Source organism: Equus asinus, chromosome 2 (genome assembly GCF_041296235.1).
Source record: "Equus asinus isolate D_3611 breed Donkey chromosome 2, EquAss-T2T_v2, whole genome shotgun sequence".
Classification (NCBI taxonomy): domain Eukaryota; kingdom Metazoa; phylum Chordata; class Mammalia; order Perissodactyla; family Equidae; genus Equus; species Equus asinus.
The window spans coordinates 121,673,737-121,700,572 of record NC_091791.1 but is presented as its reverse complement, the minus strand read 5'-3'; the positions used below and the strand labels follow the sequence as shown (position 1 = coordinate 121,700,572).

General features: G+C 39.2%; 2 protein-coding genes across 5 annotated transcripts in view; both read right to left on the bottom strand.

Annotated features, from left to right (window-relative positions):
• MTHFS (methenyltetrahydrofolate synthetase) overlaps positions 1-2,787 on the bottom strand; it is a 47,668-nt gene extending 44,881 nt beyond the window's left edge. Inside the window, exon 1 of one of the 2 annotated variants that reach the window (XM_014852361.3) lies at positions 2,529-2,787. In XM_014852361.3, the coding sequence (XP_014707847.1) occupies positions 2,529-2,645 (117 nt within the window). In that variant the 5' untranslated portion in view covers positions 2,646-2,787. Of the gene's footprint in view, positions 1-582; positions 691-2,528 lie in introns of those variants that run through there. The other variant, XM_070497373.1, reaches the window with a different exon arrangement.
• On the bottom strand, positions 2,679-25,639 carry BCL2A1 (BCL2 related protein A1). 3 transcript variants are annotated; one of them, XM_070497361.1, is made up of 3 exons: positions 24,975-25,639; positions 15,358-15,493; positions 2,679-3,012 (listed from the first exon to the last, which is right to left on the bottom strand). In XM_070497361.1, the coding sequence occupies exons 1-3, from the start codon at positions 25,392-25,394 to the stop codon at positions 2,825-2,827; spliced, it is 744 nt and encodes a 247-aa protein (XP_070353462.1). In that variant the 5' UTR covers positions 25,395-25,639; the 3' UTR covers positions 2,679-2,824. The 3 variants fall into 3 exon arrangements, with proteins under 3 accessions (XP_070353462.1, XP_070353466.1, XP_070353469.1); XM_070497365.1 differs by lacking the exon at positions 2,679-3,012 and adding an exon at positions 11,826-12,469 and having other exon boundaries at positions 24,975-25,638; XM_070497368.1 differs by lacking the exons at positions 2,679-3,012; positions 15,358-15,493 and adding an exon at positions 17,540-17,817 and having other exon boundaries at positions 24,975-25,593.
• Between the last annotated feature and the right edge of the window lie 1,197 nt (positions 25,640-26,836).

The window sequence follows — 26,836 nt, the reverse complement described above, 5'->3', positions numbered from 1 at the left end:
ATGATCCATTGGTTGGTCATGAAAGCAACAGTGGGTTACAATCAGCATTTTTTAATGAAATAGAAAATGTTAAAGTTTATTGTATGTAGTAAGAGTTGTGAAACACTAGGCTGTGAAACATATTTCTTATATGTGTATATTTGTTTGCATGGGGTAAAATTTATTTACTACCGAGAGTCATGGTTCTGCTTTTTAATTTTTCTCTCTCCTCCTTTGATGCCAGCTCTCAGTTGTCACTCTGTTGCTGTCAGTGGTCCTACCTCTACATAGCTACTGTTCCTACCTGTAGTTTATAAATTCTAATCATCTACAGACAAAGAAGCCAAAATGAACTTATCTGTATCTTCCCCAGGCCGCTTCAAAATCTGTTCCAACTCCTACATTCCTGGTGCCTAGTAACAGTAAATACCTTTAATCCCAGCTCTAAGTTTTGCAATCACAGCTGACTCTCCTCCTTTTCCAGCACTCTCTAACCTCTATTCAACTATTTGATAAGTCTCCCTGATTCTCATTGCACAGACTCCCATTTACCTGCTTTTTTTCCTCCTTCACTACCCATGCCCTCATTTGCATCTTTCTTACCTCTCACGTGAGTTATCACAACAGTCCCTTACTGGTCTCCACATATTTTTTCTCTTTCTTCCCTCCTCAATCCATTTTCCAAAATGCTGCCAATATACTCTTCCTAAAGGATACATCAAAAATATTTAAAGCACTGAATACATCCCTTTACACATCTCTTTAACCCTCACACCACAGCTACAAGGATATTATTCCTTTTATGGATAAGGAACCAGAGGCTCAAAAAGATTAGAAGAGTTGCCCAAGGCCATATACAGCTAAAATGCAGTGGAGTCAGATTAAAATCAGATCTGTGCAGTTCCAAAGCCCATATTCTACCATGTCCTTCCTTCTCTTGCCAAAATATTCCTCCACATGTTCGCCTGTTCCATCTTCCCTTCCCCTGACAAAATTCATCTTGTACTACAAAATTCATCTCAAACATCTTCCTATACAAAGACTTCTGATTCCCCCTCCCCTAAGCTATGCTTCTACAGCTTTGGTGCTTAACTTTATCATATATGACAGTATTGAAATTCTTTATTCATATATCTGTTTCCTCTTCTAGACTCTCTGCTCCTTTAGAGCAACGATTATACCTTTTTCATCCCTACAACCCAATACACAGCAAAGTATGGACCACGGTAGGTGTTGAATATATGTGAATTAATTAGCTAAGTTTTAAGCACAGAGAGTAAGGATAAGATCCTTTACTGCACTGCATCCACTAAAGCACCCAGTAATGCCTTCCTCATAACAGCTAAAATAATTCCGTTTGAATGAATAAACTAACATCTGCATAGATCCCCTCATGCACACTTACATATATGAAGAGCTGGGTGAAATGTGTGTATTTGCTTTACTGCTTTAACCCATAGGAACCTTTAATTTGAGACACTAATGCAAGACAGAATAGTGAAGGGTAATTAAATTCTTATGGCGTATCTAATTTCAAAGGACATCAAGGAAAAGAGTTCTCACGCTAATTTCCAAACAAAATACTAGTATCCCCACCAGAGACAGACTGTTGGAGAAGACAAATCATTAATTTGACTTAGAATTACCAATATTTACTTATTCATAAGACATCAATATTTCTTCCTCTGGTAACCAACAAAGATCCCAGACATCTTTAGAACAAGCCTTCACGACAGGATATGATTGCCATCTTACTAACAAGAAAACTGGCGTTACATACACAGACTGAAAATATGTAGCAAGTCAGTCAGCGAAAGCGACAAAACCAAGGTTTTTATAACCAGCAGACAGGGAACCTCACTCATTCCCCTAACTCCTCTCTTCTTCCTACCGTCTTGGGCAGCCTGAGTACGATAATCAGTTGTTTCTTTCACTAATTTAAAAAGGATTTAATGTTCACCCTACTGCATGACAGGAAAACGCTGGGCCCTGAGGCTTCAGAGACAGAGGCCCAGGCCTCCACATGCTTGGTGAAGCGCAGTCAACATTTGTCTTCTGTCTTTGGGCATCTCTACCCCCTTTTTTGTGTTCCCTCGTCTGAAGTAACTGCATCTTTCTCTGGTCATTTGACTGATATGACTGAACTCAGACTCGTAGTTCATTATCTTTAAGACTCACTGAAGGCACCTTAGCGCTCAGGCGTCCACCCCTCTCCCCCACCAGATCTTTCTGTTCTCACGCTGCTCTTACCTCAGCACCTTCATTATCCCCATTAAGGATAATGGTGCCATCCTTTCAACCAAACTCCCCTCCCACCGAGAAGTCTGTCACCTACTCCCATCCTCTCCCTCGTTAGCTGCACTATTCTCATACCCGCGCTCTTCCCCAAACACCCTGCCCCACAGCACCGCTCCACCCACGAACGAACGTGCGCGCGCCCACGAGACGTGCGCGCGCTGGAGGCCTGCGCCTGCGCAGATACGCAAGCTCGGTGCGGTCTGGCGCTTCAGTTAGTCGGTCCGCTGTGGTGGCGGTCCCCGTGGTCTCACCTTCTGGGTCAAGAGGCGAGACTGGCGTAGCCGTTCCTCGGCGCTCATCGCCCGCAGACGCTGCTTCAGCTCGGCCCGCAGGCGCCGCTTAGCACCACTCACAGCTGCCGCCGCCATCTCCCGAGTCCGATCCCGCCCTCACGCCCTCGGGTTTAGTCCCCGCCCCTGTCCGCACGCTGCGGGATCCGCCGGCCTCGGGGAGGGTCTGGGCTCGGTGAGGTGCGCCCCTGCTTCCGGATCGCGGGCGCAGGTCGCCTACAGCCCTTGGGACCCGACCTTTGTGCCACTTTCGCAGTCTACTCCTGCCCCTCCCCCAGCGAGTTGCGAATGGCAGCTTGTGCACCGTGTGCCCAGCTACTAGCTAGCTCTCCAACAATGGACGACTCAGCCCGCTTAACCACGCTGGGCCAGTAGTAAAAGGCAACCAGCAATGCTCTTGATTCCTTCCGTGCCTTGTGTGGCGTAGTACTGGGGCTATAAGGGCCTGAAAGGAAAGCAGAAGAAAGAAATGTATATGATATGCAGTCCTACTGGTTAGAGGCCAAATGACTTTTTTTCTTTCTTTTTTTTTTTTTTTTTTTTGCAAAACGCCTTGCTCTCTTTTTCTTTCCCAGTAGGTCGGAGAAGCCGGTTTATAGGTGATCGTTAGGACAGATCATTGATGCAGAGTGACTTTCTCTTACTAGATCAGGATGTCCGTTCTGTTCACATCTGGAGAATTTAGGACTCAAGAAATAAGTTGCCCTGTTCGTTACAGGCTCGAGATCCAACAATATTTTCACTACAGAATAATGAACTTGCTCCTACTGTAAAAGTTCTGTTCCTCATCAGAAACAGATGATGAGGAAATGGAGACGCCATGTTTTCTTTCTCTTGCGAGGCATTTGACCTGGATTAGGAGGAGAGAAGGTGGTAACTCAAGGGAATAACTAGGCTTGGAGAAAGGCTCTTGTACGTCAGATTTACCCCTCACACGCTGACACTTAGTGATCCAATGGACAGGTGAGAGCGTTAATTATTCAATGGATAAAGAGATCAAACTTTAAAATAATTGGAAGTTTAGAGAAAATTTAGCAAGTTTATGTGAAAATTCAGTAAAGTTTATGTTAATAAATCAACTTTACTAAGGTTCGTATGGAAAAATAAGCATTTAAGAATAGCTGGGAAAACACTGCAAGTGAAAGACCACAGGGAGGAACTAGCCCTTCCAGACGTTGAAACATGATAAAGCCTGTGTAATAAAATAGTGTGGTACTACTGCTGCCTTAATACACAATGAAATTACGGAATAGAGTAGAAAGTGCCGAAATAGACTTGAAGCCACATGGAAGTTTAGTGGATGATAAAGGTGGCATCTCAAATCTATGGGGCAAGCAGGGACATTTTAATAAATGGTGCTGGGACAAATGGATAGCCATTTCTTAAAAGATAAAATCAGGGGGCCAGCAGTGGCTGAGTTGTTAAGTTCTCGCCTTCTGCTTGAGGGGTCCAGGGTTTCACTGGTTCTGATCCTGGGCACGGACGTGGTACCGCTCATCAGGCCACGCTGGGGCAGTGTCCCACAAGCCACAACTAGAAGGACCCACAACTAAAATATACAACTATGTACTGGGGGGATTTGGGGAGAAAAAGAAGGAAAAAAGAAAAGATTGGCAATAGTTGTTAGCTCAGGTGCCAATCTTAAAAAAAACAAATGTTGAGCAAAGGAAGAAAAGAGGTTAAAAAAAAAATCTTTTTAAAGTAAAATTATGTCGAAACCTCATACCATACGTAAGAAAAACCTCCAAGTGGATTAAAGATCTAGTATAAAAACTGAGACTATACAAGTAGTAGAATAAAAGAGGACAATTCCTCTTTAACCTTGATATAGAGAAAGAAAGGCTTTCTCAGTATGACTCAAAATCCAAAGGCAATAAAAGAAAAAGATTAATAAATTTGACTACATAAAAGTTTTTTAAACTTTGCATATCATTAAAAAAGACACAAAATTAAAAGACAGCTGGCAAACTGAGAGAAGATCCTTGCAACATATACCACAAAGGGCTAATCTCTTTTAATAAAGAACTCTTTAAAAGTTGAGGTACAGAGCAATTAGGCAAGAAAAATAAAAAACGGGCATCCAGACTGGAAAGAAAGAAGTAAAACTCTCTCTGTTCGCAGATGACATCATCTTATATATGGGAAAGCCTAAGGAATCTGTAAAAAGCTGTTAGAACTAATGAATGAGTTCAGTAAAGTTGCAGGATACAAGATCAGTATACAAATACAGTTCTTCCTGCCTGACTGCCTTTAAACTGGGACATATTTCTGGCTCTTCATAGTTCTACAGCAGCTTCTGGCCTTTGGACTCAAACTGGGACAATGGCTGTGCAGATTTTGCACTTGCTAGCCTCCCTAATCATGTGAGTCAATTCTTTGTAATAAATCGCTTTATAGATAGATATCTCCTATTAGTTCTGTTGTGTTATTTATATATATATGCATAAAAAACAGGAGATAATATTAATATGAGTTATATATGTTATGAATGTATATTATTAGGTATGTATGATAAGATATAAGGTGCATATAATCAGATTAGGAATATATGTATCCTATTGGTTCAGTTTCTCTAGAGAACCCTGACTATTACAGATTTCTATATACTAACAATGAATAATCTGAAATTTAAAAAAACAATTCCATTTACAATAGCGTCAAGAAAATAAAATGGAGCCGGCCCCATGGCCAAGTGGTTAAATTTGTGTGCTGCGCTTCGCTGACCCAGGGTTTTGCCGGTTCAGATCCTGGGCACGGACATGGCACTGCTCATCAGGCCACGCTGAGGCGGCATCCCACATGCCACAACTAGAAGGACCCACAACTAAAATATACAACTATATACTGGGGGGGATTTGAGGAGAAAAAAGCAGAAAAAAAAAAGGCAACAGTTGTTAGCTCAGGTGCCAATCTTTAAAAACACTAAATAAATAAAATGAAATAAAATAGGAATAAATGTAACAAAAGAAGTGTTAAACTTCTGAAAACTGCATGACATTGTTGAAAGACCTGTATGGATGAAAGAACATCCCATGTTTATGGATTGGAAGACAATATTGTTAAGATAGCAGTCCTCCCCAAATTGATCTATGGTCAGTACAATGCCTATCAAATATGGCTTTTTCACAGAAATAGATAAGCTGATCCTAAAATTCATAAGGATCTGTAAGGAACCCAGAATAACCAAAACAGAAGAAGAACAAAGTCAGAAAACACTCACTTTCCAACTTCAAAAGTTACTACAAAGCTACAAATCAAGACAATGTGGTACTGGCTTAAGGACAGATAGATAGGCAAATAGCATAGAATTGAGAGTCCAGAAATAAACCTTTACATTTATGGTCAATTGATTTTTTTGACAAGAATGCCAAGATAATTCTATAGGGAAAGAATAATCTTTTCCAGCAAATGGTCCTGACCACGTGACAAGAAGAAAGTTAAACCCCTTTGCTGTTAGTGCTGTTGAGTTGATTCTGACTCCTAGATACTGTGTACAAGTGAGGAACCCTGCCCTATCTTTTTGCTCCATGCTCTCACGTGCTATATGAGACGATGCTCTGCTGCTATTCATAGAGTTTTCATGGCCAATTTTTTCAGAAGTGGGTGGCAGGTCCTTCTTCCTAGTCTGTCTAGACTGGAAGCTCTGCTGAAACCTGTCCATTGTGGGTGACCCTGCTGGTATTTGAAATACCAGTGGCATGGCTTTCAGCATTACAGAAACATGCAGCTGCCACAGTATGACAACTGACAGATGGGTAGTGTGATTTCCTGACCAGGAAATGAACCCAGGCCACAGTGGTGAGAGCACCAATTTTTAACACTAGACCACCCAGGACTGCCTTTTTGGGTCCTTCCCTAACACCATATTCAAAATTTAACTCAAAATAGATCCAAGGCCTAAATATAAGAGGTAAAATAAAACTCTTGGAGGAAAACAGGCATAAATCTTCATCACCTTGGGTTAGGCAATGGTTTCTTAGTTATAACACCCAAAACACAAGCACCAAAAGAAAAGATAAGTAAATTGGATTTCATCAAAATTTAAAACATCTGTGCATCATAGGACACCATCAAGAAAATGAAAAGACAACCTATAGAATGGGAGGAAATATTCACAAGCATCTATCTGATAAGGGACTTGTATCCAGAATATATAAAGAACTCTTACAACTCAACAATAAAAAAACAGATAATCTAATTTTAAAATGAGCAAAAGACCTGAACAGACATTTCTCCACATAAGAAATACAAATGACCGGTAAGCACATGAAAAGATTTCAACACCATTAGGCATTAAGGAAATGCAAATCAAAACCACAAAGAGAGAACACTTTACACCCACTAGGGTAGCCATGATGAAAGGAAAAAAACAGGAGATAAGTGTTGACGCAGATGTGATGAAATTGAAATATTCCCAAATCATGGGAATATAAAATGGTACAACATGGATGGACCTTGAAAATTGTATGCTAAGTGAAAGAAGCCAGACACAAAAGGCCACATATTGTATGATCCCACTTACATGAAATGTCCTGAACAGACAAATCCATAGAGTCAGAAAGTAGATTAGTGGTTGCTGGGGCTAGGGGCAAAGGGGAGTGGAGTAGAGGGTTTATTTTTGGTATGATGAAAGCGTTCTAAAATTAGATTGAGGTGATAGTTGCCCAACACCGTGGATATACTAAAAACCACTGAATTATACATTTTAAAAGGGTGAATTTAAGTGAATTATATACCCATAAAATAAAAGAAATAACAGGATAAAAGAAAATATTCACGTATCTGCTCATTTCTGGGGAAAAAAATGCAATAAGCATAAACCAGAAACTAAGTTTGGGTACTATAGGGAATGGTTGAGAACAAGGTGGAAAGAATGGGGCAGTGGGAATGGAGGAAGAGACATTTCTTTGATTATACTTTTTTTGTATAGCTCTGACTCTTAGAACCGTGGTAATGTTTTACATACCTACCTACATACATGCATACGTACAACCAGGGTGCGATGGGAAACCATAATAGAATACGAGCAGGGACAAACAAACTGAACTGTATTGTAAATGATTAACGTAACCACAATGAAGTGGATGGAGAAGAAATGCACTAAAGTAACTTTGGAAAACAGTATTTTGACTGTATACCATAAGACTAAAGACAAAAATGACTATACAAATATTGCACTCTAGTTAGGACATTTGTTTTTCATAGGGGTATAAATTAGCAACTGTGAAACTACTTTATTCTAGAATTGAACAAATAAGTAAATATATGTGGATAATGAGAGTCAAGTTTCTCCCTGTTGGAAGAACAAATTGCAAATAAGGAAAGAGGGAAGGGTGGACTGAATCCTGTGGTGTTGGACTGAAATTAAAAGTGTCAGTATGACCTCATGGTTTTAAATATATACAAATGGATCAATACAGAAATAGAGATATGTGTTTTAAATACATAGACACATGTTTCCTAACTCTGTTCTTGAGAAGACCTGGAAGCAATGACACTCCAGTAGCAAAGAAATCTAGCATCCAGATCTTGGTTTTTAAATATCTTTCTCCAATAAAAAAACCAAGGCTTCTTGGAAAAAATGATTGATTCTAGAGTTAATGCAGGAAAAAGAAGGGCCTGGACCATCTTGTGGTGCCACGAAGAAAATGATCAAAAACAAAGGGAACATGTCAAGAGGGAGCCGGGAACCAAATTGGAGTCCCCACTGGCCAAAGCTGGGACAATTTGAGCAAGAAAATAAAAATAGTATATTATAACCCATGGAATAAAATAAATATCCATTAGTCCATACCAATATGTGTATGTGTCTATATATATATATGTATACATATACATATATATGTGTGTATGCATATATATATATATGAAGGCATATACCTCCTTATGTAATTCCAATTAATAAATGTGGAAGGAATAATGGAAATAGAAAATCACCATTAGGCAAACATTGTATTAAAAATTATTGCAGGTAAGAACTATTGATGGCTGCTAAAATTAGTGAGCCAAAGAATAAGAAACAGAAACATGACATTTTGGTGGTCTCAAAGTATTTCTCCACAAGAGAGTTAATGGTGAAGAAACCTAGCAGACACTACCTTAACCAAGTAATCAATATTAACATTACCAATAATAAAACACATGTAACCCCTAATACAATGATTGAAAAGGATACAACTTCATTTCTGTGGTATTCCTGCTAGAAATGTATGACCACAATCTAATCATGAAAAAAACATCAAACCCAAATTGCATTCTAAAAAATGCCTGACCAGTACTCTTCAAAAGTCTCAAGGTCATGAAAGACAAAGAAAGACCAAGAAATCGTTACAAGTTGGAGGAGACTAAGGAAACTTGACAATTAAATACCATTTAGTTGTCCTAGATTGGATTCTGGACCAGAAAAAAAGACATTAGTGGGAAAACTGGTAAAATTCAAATAAAGCTTGTAGATGACTTAATGGTAATGTATCAATATTAATTTCTTTGTTTGGATACTTATACTATGATGTTAATGTTAATGGAAGCTAGATGAAGGGTATATGGGAACTTTGTACTATTTTTGCAACTTTTCTGTAAGATAAAGTTAGTTCAAAATAAAAGATAAAAAAAGAACCTGTTAACTAAATAAATAAATAAGTGTGCACAGTGTGGAATGAGAGAGATCATCCTGTGAAAAAATTAGAAATTTTAGTTAACCCAAGTGCAAGTCAACATACATCTACTAACCGTCTATTACAGTAGACTCCTAACTGGTGTCCAAGCCATTAACCTCTCCTACTACCTGGTCACACACTGCCAAGCCTAGCTTCCTTAGAAAGAAAACATTCTGATCATATCACTATCTCCTTTAAAAATGGCCCCTGTAAAAACTTCTCGTCATGGGACACAAGATCCCTCTCAGCCAGGATCCAGACTACCTTTGCAGCTCTATCGCTTGCCACTCATTACCACGGTATTTTGTGCTCCCATAGACTCCTGTGTACAGCTGACTTCAGAGCTATCATAATGTTCTGATCTGGAGAAAGTTTTATTCACCAGAACTCCTCCTAGGAAACTACCATGTATCTCATTTTTTTTTTTTTTGAAGGGAGATTAGCCCTGAGCTAACATCTGCTGCCAATTTTCCTCTTTTTGCTGAGGAATATTGGCCCTGAGCTAACAGCTGTGCCCATCTTCCTCTGTTGTATATGTGGGATGACACCACAGCATGGCTTAATAAGCAGTGTGTGGTCCACGCCGGGATCCAAACCGCTGAAGTGGAGCGTGTGAACTTAAGCCCTATGCCACTGGGCTAGTCCCTCACTTTTTTTTAAGGAGAAATACTTTCATAAGCTCTACTTGGAGTAGAGAGTAAAAGCCAAAGTAATAAAAAGATGGTCCCTAAACTGCTGTGCAGATGATGATCAGGGGACTTTATGTGGCTTCTTTGGAGAAGAGGGGGAGGGTAGCGACTCAAATAGAAAGAAAGAATTGTGGAGTTCACAAAGTTAGTTTCCCCTGCATTTGAGGGAAGAGAGAGAGAGCAAAAAGTCCCTGGAAGCAACAGAGCCAGGAAGAGGAACTTTGAAGAACAAAAATGTCTGAAAGGATTTTTTCAGTTGTACGTTATTTGATGGTTGATGTAAACCTCTCACCTCTCTCCCTGACAAAATATTCAGTGGTCCTTATTGCACAGTTGTGTGAGTAGATTTTTGGGCTTCACATAGGACTGATTAGTATGGAGTGGAGAAAAAAACTAGGGCTGAGAGGAGAACTGACATCTTGACTAGAATAATACCATTAATAATAGCTACCATTTATTGAGGTTACTCTATGCCAAGCACTATGCTAAATTCTTTACATGCTCTTCTATAGTCTTCAAAACAAACTATGAAGTAGGCATTATTACAGTATTTTTACAGAAGAGGGAACAGGTTTGGAGATCATATGTGTCTTGCCCAAGCTTATTTGGCTACTATGTGGAAGAAATTAGATTCTAAGCCGGAATCTCCAAGACCGAAGCTAAACTGCCTCCCCTCTTCCGTCCCAGCTCTGCTCTTGTTTCACCAGAGGACTGTCAGGCTGGGACCATGTTTCAGTTCCCTGTATCCTCATTGCTTAGCACAGGCCCCAGTATGGAGTGGGTGCTGGGTGGATATTTAAGTCAGTCAGTGAAGGCTGTGTTTTGAGCCAACTAGGTAGGAAAGCAGTTGGTTGAGGCTAATAAAATACCAAGCTGCTAATGGAGTCCAGGTGAAGAGGAGAAACCCATTGTACTCTTCACTGATCAAACCATAGCTAGAGTACTATACCACCTTTTAAGGGTGATATGACAAACTAGGGAATATTCAGAAAAGGGTGACCCCTCAGCTAGGTTATAGGTAGCCACTGTAGAAATTTAAAAGAAAAGCCATAAAGTCACCAGGGAAAACTCAATGACCCACTGCCATGAGGCCTCACTGGTTGCATTTACCTTTGGTTCAACAAATTATGTGGAAATTGAGCAAGTGTATTGGGATGGGGCAAGTTGGGAGAGGGAGTAGCAAAGATGAATAGACAGAGTTTTTATCATCAAAGGTAAAACAAGCACTGAATTCACTTGTATCCATGGTCTCATCCTTACATTTATAGACCTAAAACTTAATTTTCATCAGCACACCAAAATGGGATCCATTTACCAATACTTACTGCTTGGAGTATGGTCCATGAACTGGCAGCATCAGCATCACCTGGGAACTTGTTAGACATGCAGAATCTCAGGCCCTCCTCAGACCTACTGAATCTGCCTTTTTGTTTTAACGTGATCCCAAGTGATCTGTATCCATATTAAAGTTTGCAAAGCACTACTGTAACTTGATGTATAAACCAAGTGCCAATTTGCAGGGAGAAATAGAACTATCATACAAACTATAACATAATCAGGCTGCACAGACCATTTTCTCCATTTAGACAGATCAGGAGGTTGTGTGATACCCCCTCACTTCCTCCCAACCACCACCACCATCCCAAGGAAGTGATTTTTCAGCTGAAATCCTAAGGCTGAGTAAGCATTAACTTGATGAGAGTGTGAGCATAAACAGGCAGCTGGGGAAGGTTATATAGTATTGGGAAGAAACAATTGTGTATACAAATATCCTAAACGGAAAAATAGCATGAAAGATGGCCAGGGAGGTTAATCAGCAAGGAATCAGAAGGAAGGAGGTATGAGATGAGCCTAAAGAACTAGGGTCCAGATGACATGGGGATGTTTTGGTTTGTCTGTTTGCTTTTTAATAAACTTTTTATTTTAGAATAATTTTAAATTTCTGTAAAAGTTGCAAAGGTAATACAGAGAGTTCCCATATACCCCTCATCCAGTTCCTCCTAATGTTAACATCATATATTACCATGGTACATTTGTCAAAATTAAGAAACCAACGTTGGTACATTACTGCTAACTAAACTCCAGGTTTTATTGGGATTTCACTAATTTTTCCACCTATGTCCTTTTTCTGTTCCAGGATCCAATCCAGGATATCATATCATGTTTAGTTGTCATCTTCATAGACTCCTCTTGATGATGATTTCTTAGACGTTTCTTGTTTTTGATGACCTTGACAGTTTATAGGAGTACTAGTCAGGTATTTTGTAGAATGTCCCTAAATTTGTGTTTGATATTTTCCTGGGGTTATGAGCTTTGGGGAAGTATACCACAGAAATTAAAAGCCCTTTTCATCACATGATATCAAGGGCTACATGCTGTCAACTGATGATGTTAACCTTGATCACCTTGCCAAAATAGTATTTGCCAGGTTTCTCCACTGCAGAGTTACTTTGTTTCCCCTTTCTACACTCTCTTCTTTGGAAGCAAGTCACTAAGTCCAGCTCACACTCAAGTCGGGAGGGAGAGTGACACAGAGTTTGTAGAAGAATTTGAGTTCCTAAGAGAAATGAAAAGCCGTTGAATGATTTTAAGCAACAGGTGACATGAGGTTTACATTTTAAGATTAATATGCTGGCTGTACTGAATGTACCAGAGAGGGCCAGAAATCGATTAGGGTATACATCCACTCTAGCAGTGGTCTGGGTAGGAAGGAATGGTAGCTTGGACTAGTGTAGGAGTTAAGGAGCTAGAAGGAGAGACATGGGTGGATTAAGAGATATTTAAGAAGCAAAATTGCCAAGATTTGGTTAATTTTTCGTTGAATAAAGGGAATGGAGGAGAGGAAGTTTCAGGGATGACTCCCAGAAACAAAGTTTATGGTTTGAGCAGCTGGTTGGATATCAACAAGGTGGAAGGCAAAAGGACATAGTAAATAGTCAAGTAGGGCAGTCTGAGGACTCGCTAGTGGAAGCAACCCCAGAGCTATGGGGGGATTACACTATTGGTCAGATACCTCTGCTAAGCTTTGGAGGCACTGTTTTCCTGGGTCTCCATGACTACTCTGGATGTCTCTGTATTCTGGGTGGAACCCTTTAGCAATAAAAGAGCCTTGTCTAGTTAGGTGAAGCTTTGATTCTCTTGGGAAAAGAGTCTTCCTCATTTACTCCAAATCTTTGAGAATAACAGTAATAATTCAACAGCCATACACTGCATCTCCATCAAGGATTGTACTTTTCAAAGCACTAGCACTTGTACGTATGTGTTCATGCAAAGCTAGGTGTGATGTTCATTAGAGTTCTGAATCCCCAAGACCTCTGTGGGCTTAGGAGTGGTGCCTAATGGTAGAGTCATGGACATTCATGTTTCCCCAAGTCTTTGATCTTCAAGAGCCATGTATTATCCAAGGCAGAAATCAAGATCCTGAAAAGGGGACTTGGAGGAACATATGAGGCCTTGACCACTAGGCACAGAGTGTGCTTGGCACAGCAGGGAGGCTTCTTGAGCAAGGGAGAGATGAGGTCAAATTGTTCACAGGGAGGTAGATTGTAAAAGGCCAAGTAGGCCTTTGTAGGAACTTTGTAAGGACTTTGGCTTTTACTGGAAATGAGATGGAAACCACCGGAGAATTTTGAGTGGAGAAGTGTCATAAGTTATCTTACATTTTAAAGGATCCCTCTCACCGCATGTTGGGAATAATCTGTAGAGGGGCAAGGGCAGAAGCAAGAAGCCCAGTTAGGATGTTACTGCAAAATCCAGGCAAGAGATTTTAGGTGACTTGGATCAGAATAGTAGTAGTGAAGATGATAATAAGTAGTTGAATGCAGATATATTTTGATCATGATAGAAATAAATAGTATTTCCTGATAGGTTGCCTTTGGGGTATGAGAAAAAAAGAGGAGTTAAAAAAGAGTCTAAAGGATTTGCCTGAGTGGGTGGAAAGATGGAAGTGCCATTAACTAAGATGGTGAAGGATGCAGGGTTACACATTTGAAGGGTGATGACAATCAGATATTCAAATTTAGACATAGTGAGTTGAGATGTTTGTTAAACATCCAAGTAGAAAGACATCAAATCAGCAGTTGAATATATGAGTCTGGAGGTCCCAGGGGAGGTCTGGGCGGCAGATAGGAATTTCAGAGTCGTAAGCTTGTGGTTGATCCTTAAAATCATGATACTGAATAAGATATCTGAAGTGTGAGTGTATACAAGGAAGAGAAGAAAGCTAAGGACTAGCCGAGGGCACTCCAATATTTGGAGTTAGGCAGTTAGCTTGGGGAGTGAGGGAGATTCGTCAAAGGAGACAGAAAGAGTGGCCAGTGAGATAGGAGGAGAACCAAGAGAGACTGGTGCCTTAGGAGTCAAATAAAAATACATATAAAGAGAGTCATCCACTGTGTCAAATGTCATTATGTTGAGAAATTTGAGGACTGAGAATTCATGCTTGAACTTAGTAGTAGGGATAAAAGTCTGGTAGTAAGGATTCAAGAGACAATGAGAGGAGAGAAATTGGAGACAGCAAGCATAGATAGTCTTTTGAGGAGTTTTCCTGTGAAGAAGAGCAGAAAAATAGGGTAGTTGCTGAGAGGTTGTATGTTTGGTTTTGTTTTATTTCTTTTTATCTTAGGAGGAATTACAGCAAGTCCATGTGCTAATGGGACTGATCCAGTAGAAAGGGAAAATTCTGTCATGCAGAAGAGTGAGGCTGAAGAGATGTTCCCGCAGAGGCAATAAGGAATGAGGTCTAATACACAAGTATGGGAGTTGGCCTTCAAACAACTGATTCACAAAAATAATAGGGAAGAAAAATATACAAGTAAAGATGTTGAGTAGGTAGGTAGATATATATGGTGGGGAGGATATAGGGAAGTTCTCAGTGAAATAGAAAGGAAAGTCGATGGGAATTAAATTGTGTCAAAATGATTGTGTTGCAAGTGTCGATAATAAACACTTCCTATATATCCATTCTTCTGTTGCTCAAATAGTCATCAACCTTCAACTTTAGAACAGTTTTGGAGAACATTAGTCATGGCTTTGATTGTCATGTGAGCCAGTTAGATTTGCTCTGTTAAGGCAATAAATCACAGCTAGAGGCTCAGTCAGCTGTCTTCAAAATCCCACCTTTGGTCATAAGGTAGATGAATCAGAGAAAACCCACCAACACTGTGGAAAAATGATTTAGCCATGCCCATCCTGATGCTGTGTCCCTAATAGCATCTTCCAAGAGAAATGGCCACACAGAGCTACCAATTATAAAGAAAATATTTGTTTTAGTTTCATGTTCCAGGGAATTATACAAAGCAGTATTTCCTCTCAGTAACTCTGTGCCCTCTGCAAAAAGTTTCCAGATCCAAAATAGTGACGACCAGTTTAAGTTGGGGCCATACTACAGGGAGGACACACATAAGAGGGTGGAGGGTAAAGATGAGGGAGGGTGAGGACACCCACCTGGCTGCTGAAGACCCACACCATCAGTGGGAAAACCAGTTTCACCCAGCTGGCTTTCACACACAGTTTCAACTTGTGAAAGGGATGGGAAAGGAAGTAGAAGGTCTGGGCAGCACCATGCGATCAGGAGGAAGTGCTGCGGAAAGAGAAGGCCCAGGGCAGTGAGTATCAGCATGAGTCCTTTGTGACCCACCCACCCAACCCTATGACCTTGGGCAAGTTTCTTCCTGCCTTTAAGCCTGTTCTTCAGTAGTAAAATGGGGATAATATCTACCTCAGAGGACTGCCACGAAGATTAAAGGAGGTTATGGGTCTAAAGTTCCTAGCATGTGGAAAACAACTAGCAAACAGCTATTCCTCTCTACCATGCTATTATTAGGAACATGATGCTCAACTTCACCCCAGCCTTAGGTGCTACGTATTCCAAAACCAATTACTGTTCATTCATTTATTCTTTAAATAAATATTTATTTATCTTTCACCTGGCTCTGAGATAAAATGGTTAGCACAAACAGGCAGGGTTCTTGCCCTTATAGAACTTATCATTATCTGTTGGGGAAACAGATATATTGATTTAAAAATCACACAGACATAAAACTGTAATTGAGATAGTGGTGTTTTGAGAGACTATAATAGGAGAATTTAACCTAGTCAGGGAAGACATCCCTAAAGGAGTGACCTTTGAACTGAAATCTGAAGGGCAAGTAAGCACTAACCAAGTGAGGAGGTAAATAAGTGTGCTATGCAGAGAGAACAACATGTGTAAAAGTCTTTGGCAGAAGGTACTGAAAATAGGCTAACAAGGCTGCAGAAAAAACAGACCACCACAGAAGACACAAGTGAAATGAAGTGTGACAAATGAAGCGAGGGCCAAACATGCAGACAGCCTGGTAGAGTGTCAACAAGGCTTTAATATACAATGACGAAGTCCTTTTAGAATTAAATAAGAGTGCTTCATGATTTTATCTGGGCAGTAATAGCATCCACTTTAAATTAGTATTTGGGGTGAAGTCTATTCCTCTCCTTTTGTACTTTTCCTTATTGTTTACATTGTTTATAATGTGTTTATCATTTTTTCACAAAAAAAAGAGCTTTTTTCTAAACTAACTTCATTGAGATATTATTTTATGACAAAATACACCTGTTTTAAGTGTACATCTCTATGAATTTTGACAAATTTATACCACCACCAAGATGGGGAACATTTTCATCACGCTAAAAATCCTTTCCCAGTCAATCCCCCCACCTCAGTCCCAGAAAACTATTCATCTGCTTTCTGTCACGCTATATTAGATTTGTTTTTTCTAGAGTTTCATGTAAATAATATACTATGTACTCTTTTGTGACTAGCTTCTTTCACTCAACGTAGTGTTTTTGAGGTTTATCCATTCCATTGCATGTATCAGTACTGCATTCCTTTTTATTCCTGAGTAATATTCCATTATATGGATCTGTTACAATTTGTTTATCCACTCAATTGTTGACGAACATTTGGGTTGTTTCCAGTTTTTTTGGCCATTATGAATAAAGCTGCTATGAATAGTATGGACATATGGTTTGTTTGGTTTTTTTTGAGGAAGATTAGCCCTGAGCTAACATCTGCCACCAATCCTCCTCTTTTTGCTGGGGAAGACTGGTCCTGAGCTAACGTCCGTGCCCATCTTCCTCTACTTTATATGTGGGATGCCTACCACAGCATGGCGTGCCAAACGGTGCCATGTCCACACCCAGGATCCAAACCGGTGAACACCAGGCCGCTGAAGCAGAACACGCGCGCTTAACCATTGTGCCACTGGGCTGGCCCCTGGATATATGTTTTTATCTGTTTTGAGTAAACACCTAGGAGTGGAATTGCTGGATCCTATGGTAAGTGTATATTTAACTTTGTAAGAAAACGCCAAGTTGTTTTCCAAAGTAGTTGTACAATTTTACATTATCACCAGTAGTGTATGCTGGGGATTACAGAAAGCAAAGGGCCCAGAGGAGGTGGGAAGCGGACCTTACCCCCTTGGCAGTCTAGACTAGCAACACAGAAAATGACCTTTGGGTAATGGGCACACCCTTAGAAAATCTGCCATGGGGCAGAAACAATACCACCTTCCTGCTCATCATCCCCTTAATTGAATACCTGTCCCCTGTACTGAGCTTTACCCTTTAACAGGACTTCCAGGCAGGACACAAATTACATATAGAGACAAATACATGCAATTTATTCATTAAAATGGGGACACAATTTCGGTAACTCTGGAATGTCGTTACATCATCAAACTGTTTGTTTAGAAGTAAGTGTTGGCAGTACTTCTTGTAAGAGTCAAGAAAATTAGGCAGGTTTCACAATATAGAGTGTCTTTTTGGTCAATAGTATTGCTTCAGGAAAAGTATTTCACACATCTTTCCAGTAACTTCCAGAAAAGTCAGCCAGCCAGATTTGGGTTCAAACTTCTTTACAAAGCCATTTTCCTATGAGAGAATAACATTTTAAAAATCAATGGAGACTAAGTTTGCTGGAATGAAAAGCAAAGAAATATTCATTTAAATAATGCAGATAGTTAATGTGGGTACTTTCACTAGTTTTATTCTGTTCATCCTCATCATTATTCTCTATCTCCAAATCCAGACTGCTCTAGAGCAGCACTGTCCAATAGAAATACATGCAAGCTACATATGTAATTTTAATTTTTTAATAGCCACATTTTTAAAAGTAAAAAGAAAGAGGCAAAATTAATTTTTAAAATACATTTAATTTATCTAGAATATTATTATTTCAATATGTCATCAATACGGAAATTGTTAATGAGATATTTTACAGTTTTTTGTATCAAATCTTTAAAATCCAATGTGTATTTTGTACTCACAGCATGTATTAATTCAGGCTAGCCACATTTCACTTGTTCAACAGTCACAAGTGACTGGTGGATACCACATTGGACAGCACAGGTCTAGACGATCGAAACTCTCATTTTTTTCTCTGTTTCAATTGTCTGGCATTGAAATATGCGTTTCTCTTTGTAAACTCTATTGTGCTGAGAGTCATGAAGACTCACAATAAAGCTAAATAAAATTAATGCCTCTGAGCCTATGAAAAGGTTATTGATTGTTCCTATTACAGTTCATGCTCTTTTTGATCAGACATAGTTTTTTAAAAATGTTAAAAATAGAATAACACAGTGAACTGGACACTATAATTAATTTATGATCTGTAAATATAGCACATCCAATTATAGAACTGAAAAGTACCTCTGATATCATTCAGCCTAATGCACTCTCTTATTTTGACAAATGAGGAAACTGAGGCCCAGAAGAAAATAAGTTACCTAAGGTTACCCAACTTCTTAGTGCCTGGACTGTACTGGAACGCAAACACTGTTCTTTTCACTCCATTAATTTCCAAACAACCAGCAAAAGGATTAGGAAATTGCCAAAATAATTTTTTTGAATGTTCATCAAGTAAACATTTGTTCTGCCTCTAGCTAGTTCCAGATTCTGGGTTAAACATGCCTTCAAGCAGTTCATAGCCTAGTGTGACTAATACTAAAAAGTAAACCAAACAAAGCTCTGATAAACGGAAGAGACTTGAGAGCTCTCCAGTGCTGTGGAATCATCTCTTGGAGCATCACCAGCAGTGTAGATTAATGCCAGTTAGTGGAATTTTCCATTTGAAAGATTGCCCAAGAAAGCCAGCTTCTGCCTACCTGTTCAATGTAAAGTCATGCTCTGAGACACATACTGTCATGCCCTAATGGAGGGAACCAATTGCCACTTCTTTCTTCTTCCCCTTCCCCTCCTGTCCTTACGCATACATTTCCCATACATTCTAGGTATGCATCCACTTCAATGCTCACCTTCCTAGAACTTTCATAAACCCCATATTAATGAAGCACTCTAAAATGACTTTTTATTATTGTAACAATTGTCACTGTTATCATTGGGCAGTTAACGTCATCTTACATACTTTCAACTTCTAAACTAAAGAGAATGAACAAAGGAAAAAACTGACAAACTCAGCCATATGAAGATTAAATTTTTTAAAAACTATAAAAAGCTAAAATTAAAGGAACTACAGAATTCACAATAGCTAAAACATGGAAGCAACCCAAGTGTCCATCAACCAATGAATGGATTACCAAAATATGGTATATTCATACAATGAAATATTATTTGGCCTTAAAAGGGAAGTAAATTCTGCAATATGCTACAACATGGATGAACCTTGAGGACATTATGCTAAGTGAAATCAGCCAGTCACAAAAAGATAAATACTGTATGATTCCACTTATATGAAGTACTTGAGTAGTCAAATTCATAGAGATAGGAAGTATGATGGCAGTTGCCAGGGGATAGGGCGATGGCAGAATGGTGAGTTATTATTTAATGGGTATAAAGTTTCAGATTACAAGATGAAAAGATTTATGGGGATGGATAGTCGTGATGGCTGCACAATAATGTGAATGTATTTAATACTACTGAACTCTACACTTAAAAATGGTGAAGATGGTGAATGTTATGTGTATTTTAACAGAAGAAAAAAAAAGAACAGACTAGGAAACTATTTACATTTGCCATGAAAGAGTTCATTCAAATGTAAGAGAAAAATCATCAAGCCTTTAACAGTTAGAGACAAAGTCTATTGAAAAGAGAAATATGGAGGCCAGCCCGGTGGTGTAGTGGTTAGGTTCATGTGCTCCACTTGGGTGGCCAGAGTTCCCCAGTTCAGATTCTGGTGTGGACCTACACACTGCTCATCAAGCCATGCTGTGGTGGCATCCCACATACAAAGTAGAGAAAATATAAAAGAATTTGGCCCCAAAATCTATTTAAACAAAGGATATATAAGAATACTTGAGATTGTATCAACTCACTACTAGATCTTTACACCTTTTGGAAATGCCTTTGCCAAACTGAACAGTCAATCATCTACTTGTCTCTATATGCCCTTTTATTTGGCCTCAAATTGACCAGACCATTATTTAGAGCCAGAAGATCATAAAAAAATCAAAACTACTCAGTCAAACTCTTACGACTCGGGCTTTAATATCCTGATTATTGGGAAAGCACAGACTCTGACTGGACATCCCTACTTTCAAAGGGGCTTTCTTTTGGTATGAGAGGAGTTCTAAGAATTATATTTTTAAACTTCTTGGAATTTCCCAAATAACCTTCATAGTTGTATTGTAGATGACAGTTTACAAAGCACTCTTACAGAAATGTTCTTTAATCTTTTAACTTCCCTTCTAAGGTAGGTATTATTGTCTTCATTACATATTATGTGTATAATATATATTGTATTACATTATCTTATATTATATTATATACACTATATAAGGAATCTGAGATCTGAGTCTCAGGTTACCTCAGTGACTTACCCAAGATCATACCTCTAGTGAATGGGAAAACCCGGACTCAAATCTCAGTTTAAATCACTCCATCAACAAGTATTTGTTGGGTACTTTCTATGCAATAGGCCCTATGCCAAGCATGGGGTATACAGTGGTGTATTAAGTAGACCTGACTCCTCCTGTGTGGAGCTGAGGGCTGAGTGTTCTTTCTACTCCGCCAGCACAGACACAGGGGAACGCTTTACTGAAGAGGGCGAAAGAAGGAAAGCCAGCTGGTTCAAAGGGAAACGTGATCCCAAAGATGAGAAATGTTTCACCTCTTGCACATTCTCATGGTGGGGTTTTTATTTCATCTTATTCTTTTAATTGAGGTGTAATTGACACACAACATTATGTTAGTTTCAGGTGTACCACATAATGATTCAATATTTGTATATATTGATCACCACAAGAAGTTTAGTTAACATACATAGTTACGAAATTTTTTCCTTATCACGAGAACTTGTAAGATTTACTCTCCTAGCTACTTTCAAATATGCAGTACAGTACTGTTAACTATAGTCGCCATCTTGTACATTACATCCTCATGACTTAGTTATTTTATAACTGGAACTAATGGTTTTTAAGAACCATTCTTGCCTCTTAAATGCTGAAGACAGCTGAAAAATAGCTCTACTTCTCCTATCAGATCTTGGGAGAGCCCATCCGTTTTCAGCACCTCAAATTGGCAAAGGGGACAGGAGGAAATAATGGTAAGTGTGGAAGAGGAAGAAAAAGAGAAGTAAGAAGCAGTAAACAAAAGATGGAAAAAAAAGAAATAAAGGAAGAGAGGAGAGAGGGAGGGAGGAAGAAAGAAAGAAGGGATGGAGGAGGAAAGTAACTCAAACTGATAAAAATGAGAAAGAATAAGTTATGAGATTATGAGTCCCATTATTGATACACTGGTCTTATTTTTCCCTTTTGGGCATCTGTTTTCGATGGTGACTAATATCTAACTGTAGTTGATCATATTGTTTATAGACACTAAATATATTTGATCAGGGAAGTTAGACAATACTACTACTACTGATAACAACAGAAACCCTAAACTTGTATGGAGTATTTATTTGCAGAAACTGTTCTATGTGCTTTATATATAATATTAACTTACTTAATCCTTATTCCAGTCCTACGAAATAGGTAGCAATATTCTGCCCATTTTACAGATGAGGAAACAAGGCTTAGAGAACTTAAATAACTTGTTTACATCACACAAGTAGTAAACACTGGAGCCTGGAAATGAACCCAGGATCATCTGATTCAGAGTTGATGTTCTTAATATATGTGTTGTCCTCACATACCACATGATTTTTTTTAGTTTCCTTTTGGGGGGGGGGGGTGAGGAAGATTGGCCCTGAACTAACATCTGTTGCCAATCTTCCTTTTTGTTTTTCTCCCCAAAGCCCCAGTACATACTTGTATATCCTAGTTGCAAGTCCTTCTAGTTCTTCTACGTGACACGCCACCACAGCATGGCTTGATGAGCGGTGTGTAGGTCCGCACCCAGGATCCAAGCCAGTGAACCCTGGGCTGCCGAAGTGGAGGGTGCAAACTTAACCACTCGGCTGCAGGGCCAGAACCCTCACATACCACATTCTTGATTCAAAAGTTTTCATGAAGTCTCTGGCCACTTTAAGAATTTAATTAAATTCCAGTTGTAGGTTAATTGCTCTCCTCATCTTTCATTGTAGACATGCATTTTTCATTTGGAGCCAATGACAAGCAAATATGGATGACTATAGACAGGACAGTAGCTCATGTGCTTTATAATCAGTGATTTTGGGGGTGTTTTCAGGAGGGTGGAAAGTGGGAAGCTGGTGCTTGTGTCTTGATAACTTTGTAAAGTGCCTCTTCTACTCTTCCCCTCTTCCTGTGAGCCACCTACTGCTAGCATAGGTGTGTAACTGTGCCACTGCCTCTGAAATGAAGCATTCAGGAGTAAGTTCATTCATTAGAGCAGATTTGTCAACATCACTATGAAAAGAAGATACCACTTTGTCATGCTAGTATGTACTGACTCAAAAACACACTGCTTTTCATTAACAGAATCAGTGTCGTGTGTGAGCTGGGAAAAGAATATTGAGGTTGCTTTGAAATGACATCTTAAAAGAGTGTTTTCTATCATGTCTAAGACCTAAGTTATTCAGGTGTAAAAGTCAAGAGCTTAAAACCTACATCAGGACCTCATGAAGGTTGAGGTGCATGTGTGGGCGCAAGTGTGTATTTATATCTTCACTCAAGGTAGGGTCATCCTAAGGCTGGCCCAATGGCGTAGTGGTAGTCCTAGCCCACAGAGAACTTACAACTATATTTCTTGACAGTCCAGAGAGGGCTTCCAAACTAGTATTTCTCACATGTGGTCTCTGTGCTAGAGAACATTTGCCTTCACTTGAAACCTTCACAGTACAGCTGAAATTTCCATCAGTCCTTTAGTATAGCTTTTTACAACCAACCAGAAGAAAATATGACTAAATATCTGACATGCTTCCTTCAGCCCCAAGAAAGCTGAGTTAGAAAAAAGAGTTTCAGGAAGAAAAGGTGATTGAGAAGGGCAAGTTCCATAAGCCCGATCGTTACACAGGAAGGCCTTAAACAAAATGCAAAAGACATAAAGTGAAAGATTAATAAATACGATTGCATCAAATTAAAAACATTTGTAATGATTGAAGACATCTATAGTTTTAACAGACAACAAATTAGAAGATATCTGCCACATATATAAAAATAATTTTTTGTTTTTGCTGTTTTTGTTTTTGGTTTTTTGGGGGGTTTTTTTGAAGAAAATTGACCCTGAGCTAATATCTGCTGACAATCCTCCTCTTTTTGCTGAGGAAGACTGGCCCTGAGCTAACATCTGTGCCCATCTTCCTCCACTTTATATGTGGACACCTGCCACAGCACGGCTTGACAAGCGCTGCATAGGTCTGCACCCAGGATCTGAACCAGCAAACCTGGTGCCGTCGAAGCAGAACAGGCAAATTTAACCACTGTGCCACTGGGCCGGCCTCTATAAAAATAATTTTATGCAGAATATTCAAAGAATTCCTACAAATCAATGAGAAAAAGATAAAAGGAAAATGGGCAGAGAATACAAACAGGCAATTCCCTGAATAAGAATTACGAATGATCAATAAACATGAAAAGATGCTCACCATGAAAAGATGTTTAATCTCACTAGCCATCAAGGAAACAAAAAAACAAGATAAATTCGGTATATTTTTTTAACCCAAAAGAGTGGGGAAATTATGACAGATTGCTAATACCTAATGTTAGTCAGCTGGGGCTGGGGAAATGCGTGCTCCAAAAGCTGCTGCCGGGAGTCTAACTGGGTGGAGCCACTTTGGAGGGCAAGGATCTAGTAAGTTAAAAAATCGACATGGACCAAGACCCAGCAATTCTATATCCCAGTATCCACCCTAGAAAAACACACGCACAAGGGAAGGTATGAATAAAAATATTCAATGAAGTATTGTGATAGCAAACTCTGGAAATAGCCTAAATATCCATCAGCTAGAAATGGCCAGACATTTAACAGCATTTACCTACAACAGCACTCTTTAAAATACTATTTTAAATGCCCTTGGGTGAAAAAAAAGCAGAATAAGTACCATGTACTATTTATACATATAAATTTTTTTTTTACAAATAAGTACTATGGATATTTTCTATGGATATATTCAATACGCATGTTTTGCATGCAAAATAATTGATAGCAGTGGTTACCTCTGGGCAGAGGGGAGGGCCAGCATTAGGAGTTGGAGAGAGGATCCATGGGACATAAGTGCTTTACAAAAGTAAGTATTAAGTGTATTGGGATATAAAGAAAAGTATAAACATCCAGCTGTGAAAGGCCCCTTATCAACTTGAGTTCTAACATAGACCTCCCACACGGTCTTGGCTTTTTGAGGCATTGATAACAAAGTGAATTTTTATTTGGAAATCCTTGTATAAAGTTTCTTGCTGGTGATGCCGTAAATTATTTTTTTTTATCAACAAGCTCATTCCTGTAATTTACACTGTTAGGAATGAAAACTGGAACCAAAAGTGTTTTCTAACTATAAAGTTCTAGGATTCATTGGAAATGAGCCAGAAATTTCTTTTTATTTTAAAAATTAAAAACTTTTAAAACAAACCTCCCAAAGAAAATACAATTCTTAGGTAGATTTTTTTTTAATTAGCAAGAAAACTGTCAATTCTTATTTCAAAGTAAAGAAAAATGAAGAATATTTCTATCACACATACCCAGCCTCCATTTTGCCTTATCCATTCTCCTGTGTTTTTCGTTATGAACTCAGCAACAAAGTAAGAAATCTCCTTGTAAGTATCCACATCTGGGGCAATTCGCTCTGGTAGAAGTTTCTTGATGAGAATACCTTCAAATGCAAATATGGTCATAATTCTTCCCCAGTTAATGATGCCGTCTTCAAATTGCTTTTCCATCACTTGATTGAATATTGTTCTGGCAGCATCTATGGACACAACATGAAAATTGTCCAAGCATGGTTTCAAATTCTTCTCTACTTCATTTTGAACTGAGAAAGCAATGTCTTGTAACACTCTGGATGTTTTGCTTGGACCAGATCCAGGTTGTGGTATCTGCAGGACGTACTTCAGGTAGTCCTGGGCCAGCATGTGAATATATCCAAACTCACAGTCGGTCATCTTCTGCCTGCTGAAGAACGAAGTCTTGAGCTTGTCGTTCACCTGGAAGTGGCTGAGGCAATTTGAAGCAAAAGCTCACAGAGCTTGGCACGATATGACACATAATGATATCTGGAGGCTGGTGGAATTTCTGTTTGCATCACTTGATAGTATCCTTCCTCCTAGTCACTTTCATGCGTAGGCTGTATGTGAAAGAGAAAGTTTAAAATGTGAAAGAGGAAAATGTTTCAAAGAGAAGGCCACTTCCTCATCCTGCAAATGATTAGTTGAGCTTTCAAAGGCTTAAATGAAAGGTTGTGGAGAAATTAGAACCCTAGTTCATTGGTGGTGAGAATGTACACTGGTTCGGCCCCTGTCAAAATTTGGCAGTTCCGCAAAAAGTTAAATATAGAATTAACATTTGACCCAGTAATTCCACTCACAAGCATATACCCCCAAAGAACTGAAAACGGGTACTCAATACTTACGCACAAATGAATGTTCACAGCAGCAGCATTTACAGTAGCCTAAAGGCAGAAACAACCCAAATGTGCATCAACAGGTGAATGGATAAACAAATAATGGAATGTTATTCAGCCATTAAAAGGAATGAAGTGTTGATATACCTTACAAGATGGATGAACCTCAGAAACATTATGCCAAGTGAAAGAAGCCAAATGTAATAGTGTGATTCCATTTATATTAAATATCCAGAAGAAGTAAATCCATAGAGACAGAAAGCCAACTGGTGATTGCTAGGGACTGAGGGGTCGGGGGAGTAACAGCTTAATTGGTATAGGGTTTTATTTTGTGATGAAATGTTTTGGAACTACATAGAGGTGGTGGTTGCACAACCTTGTGAAGACACTAAACAGCACCGAATTGTTCACTTTAAAATGGGTCATTTTACATTACGTGAATTTTACCTCCAAAAAAAGTCCTAAATGCAGCCCAGTGGCTAAACTGGATGAATGAAAATTTGGAATGGAGATTAGCAAGCAGCCTGGGTAACAGGGAGCAGGGCCTCTCAAGTGTTGCTCTGGCAATACTGCCCTTGACACTAGTGTACTTGAGTAAGGATGATAGGGGGAGGGGAGGCGAAAATATCTCCTTTGTTCTTCACTTCCCATTTACTCTAGAACTTTTATAGATAGAAAACAAAGCCAACACCATTAATTTATGTATGGATCAGAAATTGTGGGACCAGAAAGAACTGGACCTGGAGTCAGAGGACCCAGACTTGGTCCAAATCCCTCTTCCCTTACTCACTGTATGCCCTAGGTTTATAAAATGAGACGATACATATTGACATCAGAGGGTTGAGGTGAAGTGACATAAGATGACCTATGAAGCACCTCTCACCATGCCTGGGACTAAGTAGGTGCTTAATCAATGCTAGTTCCCCATCATTCTTTCATGGACTAATGAGGAACTTCCCACTAAGGGCGTAACTTCATAAGTGC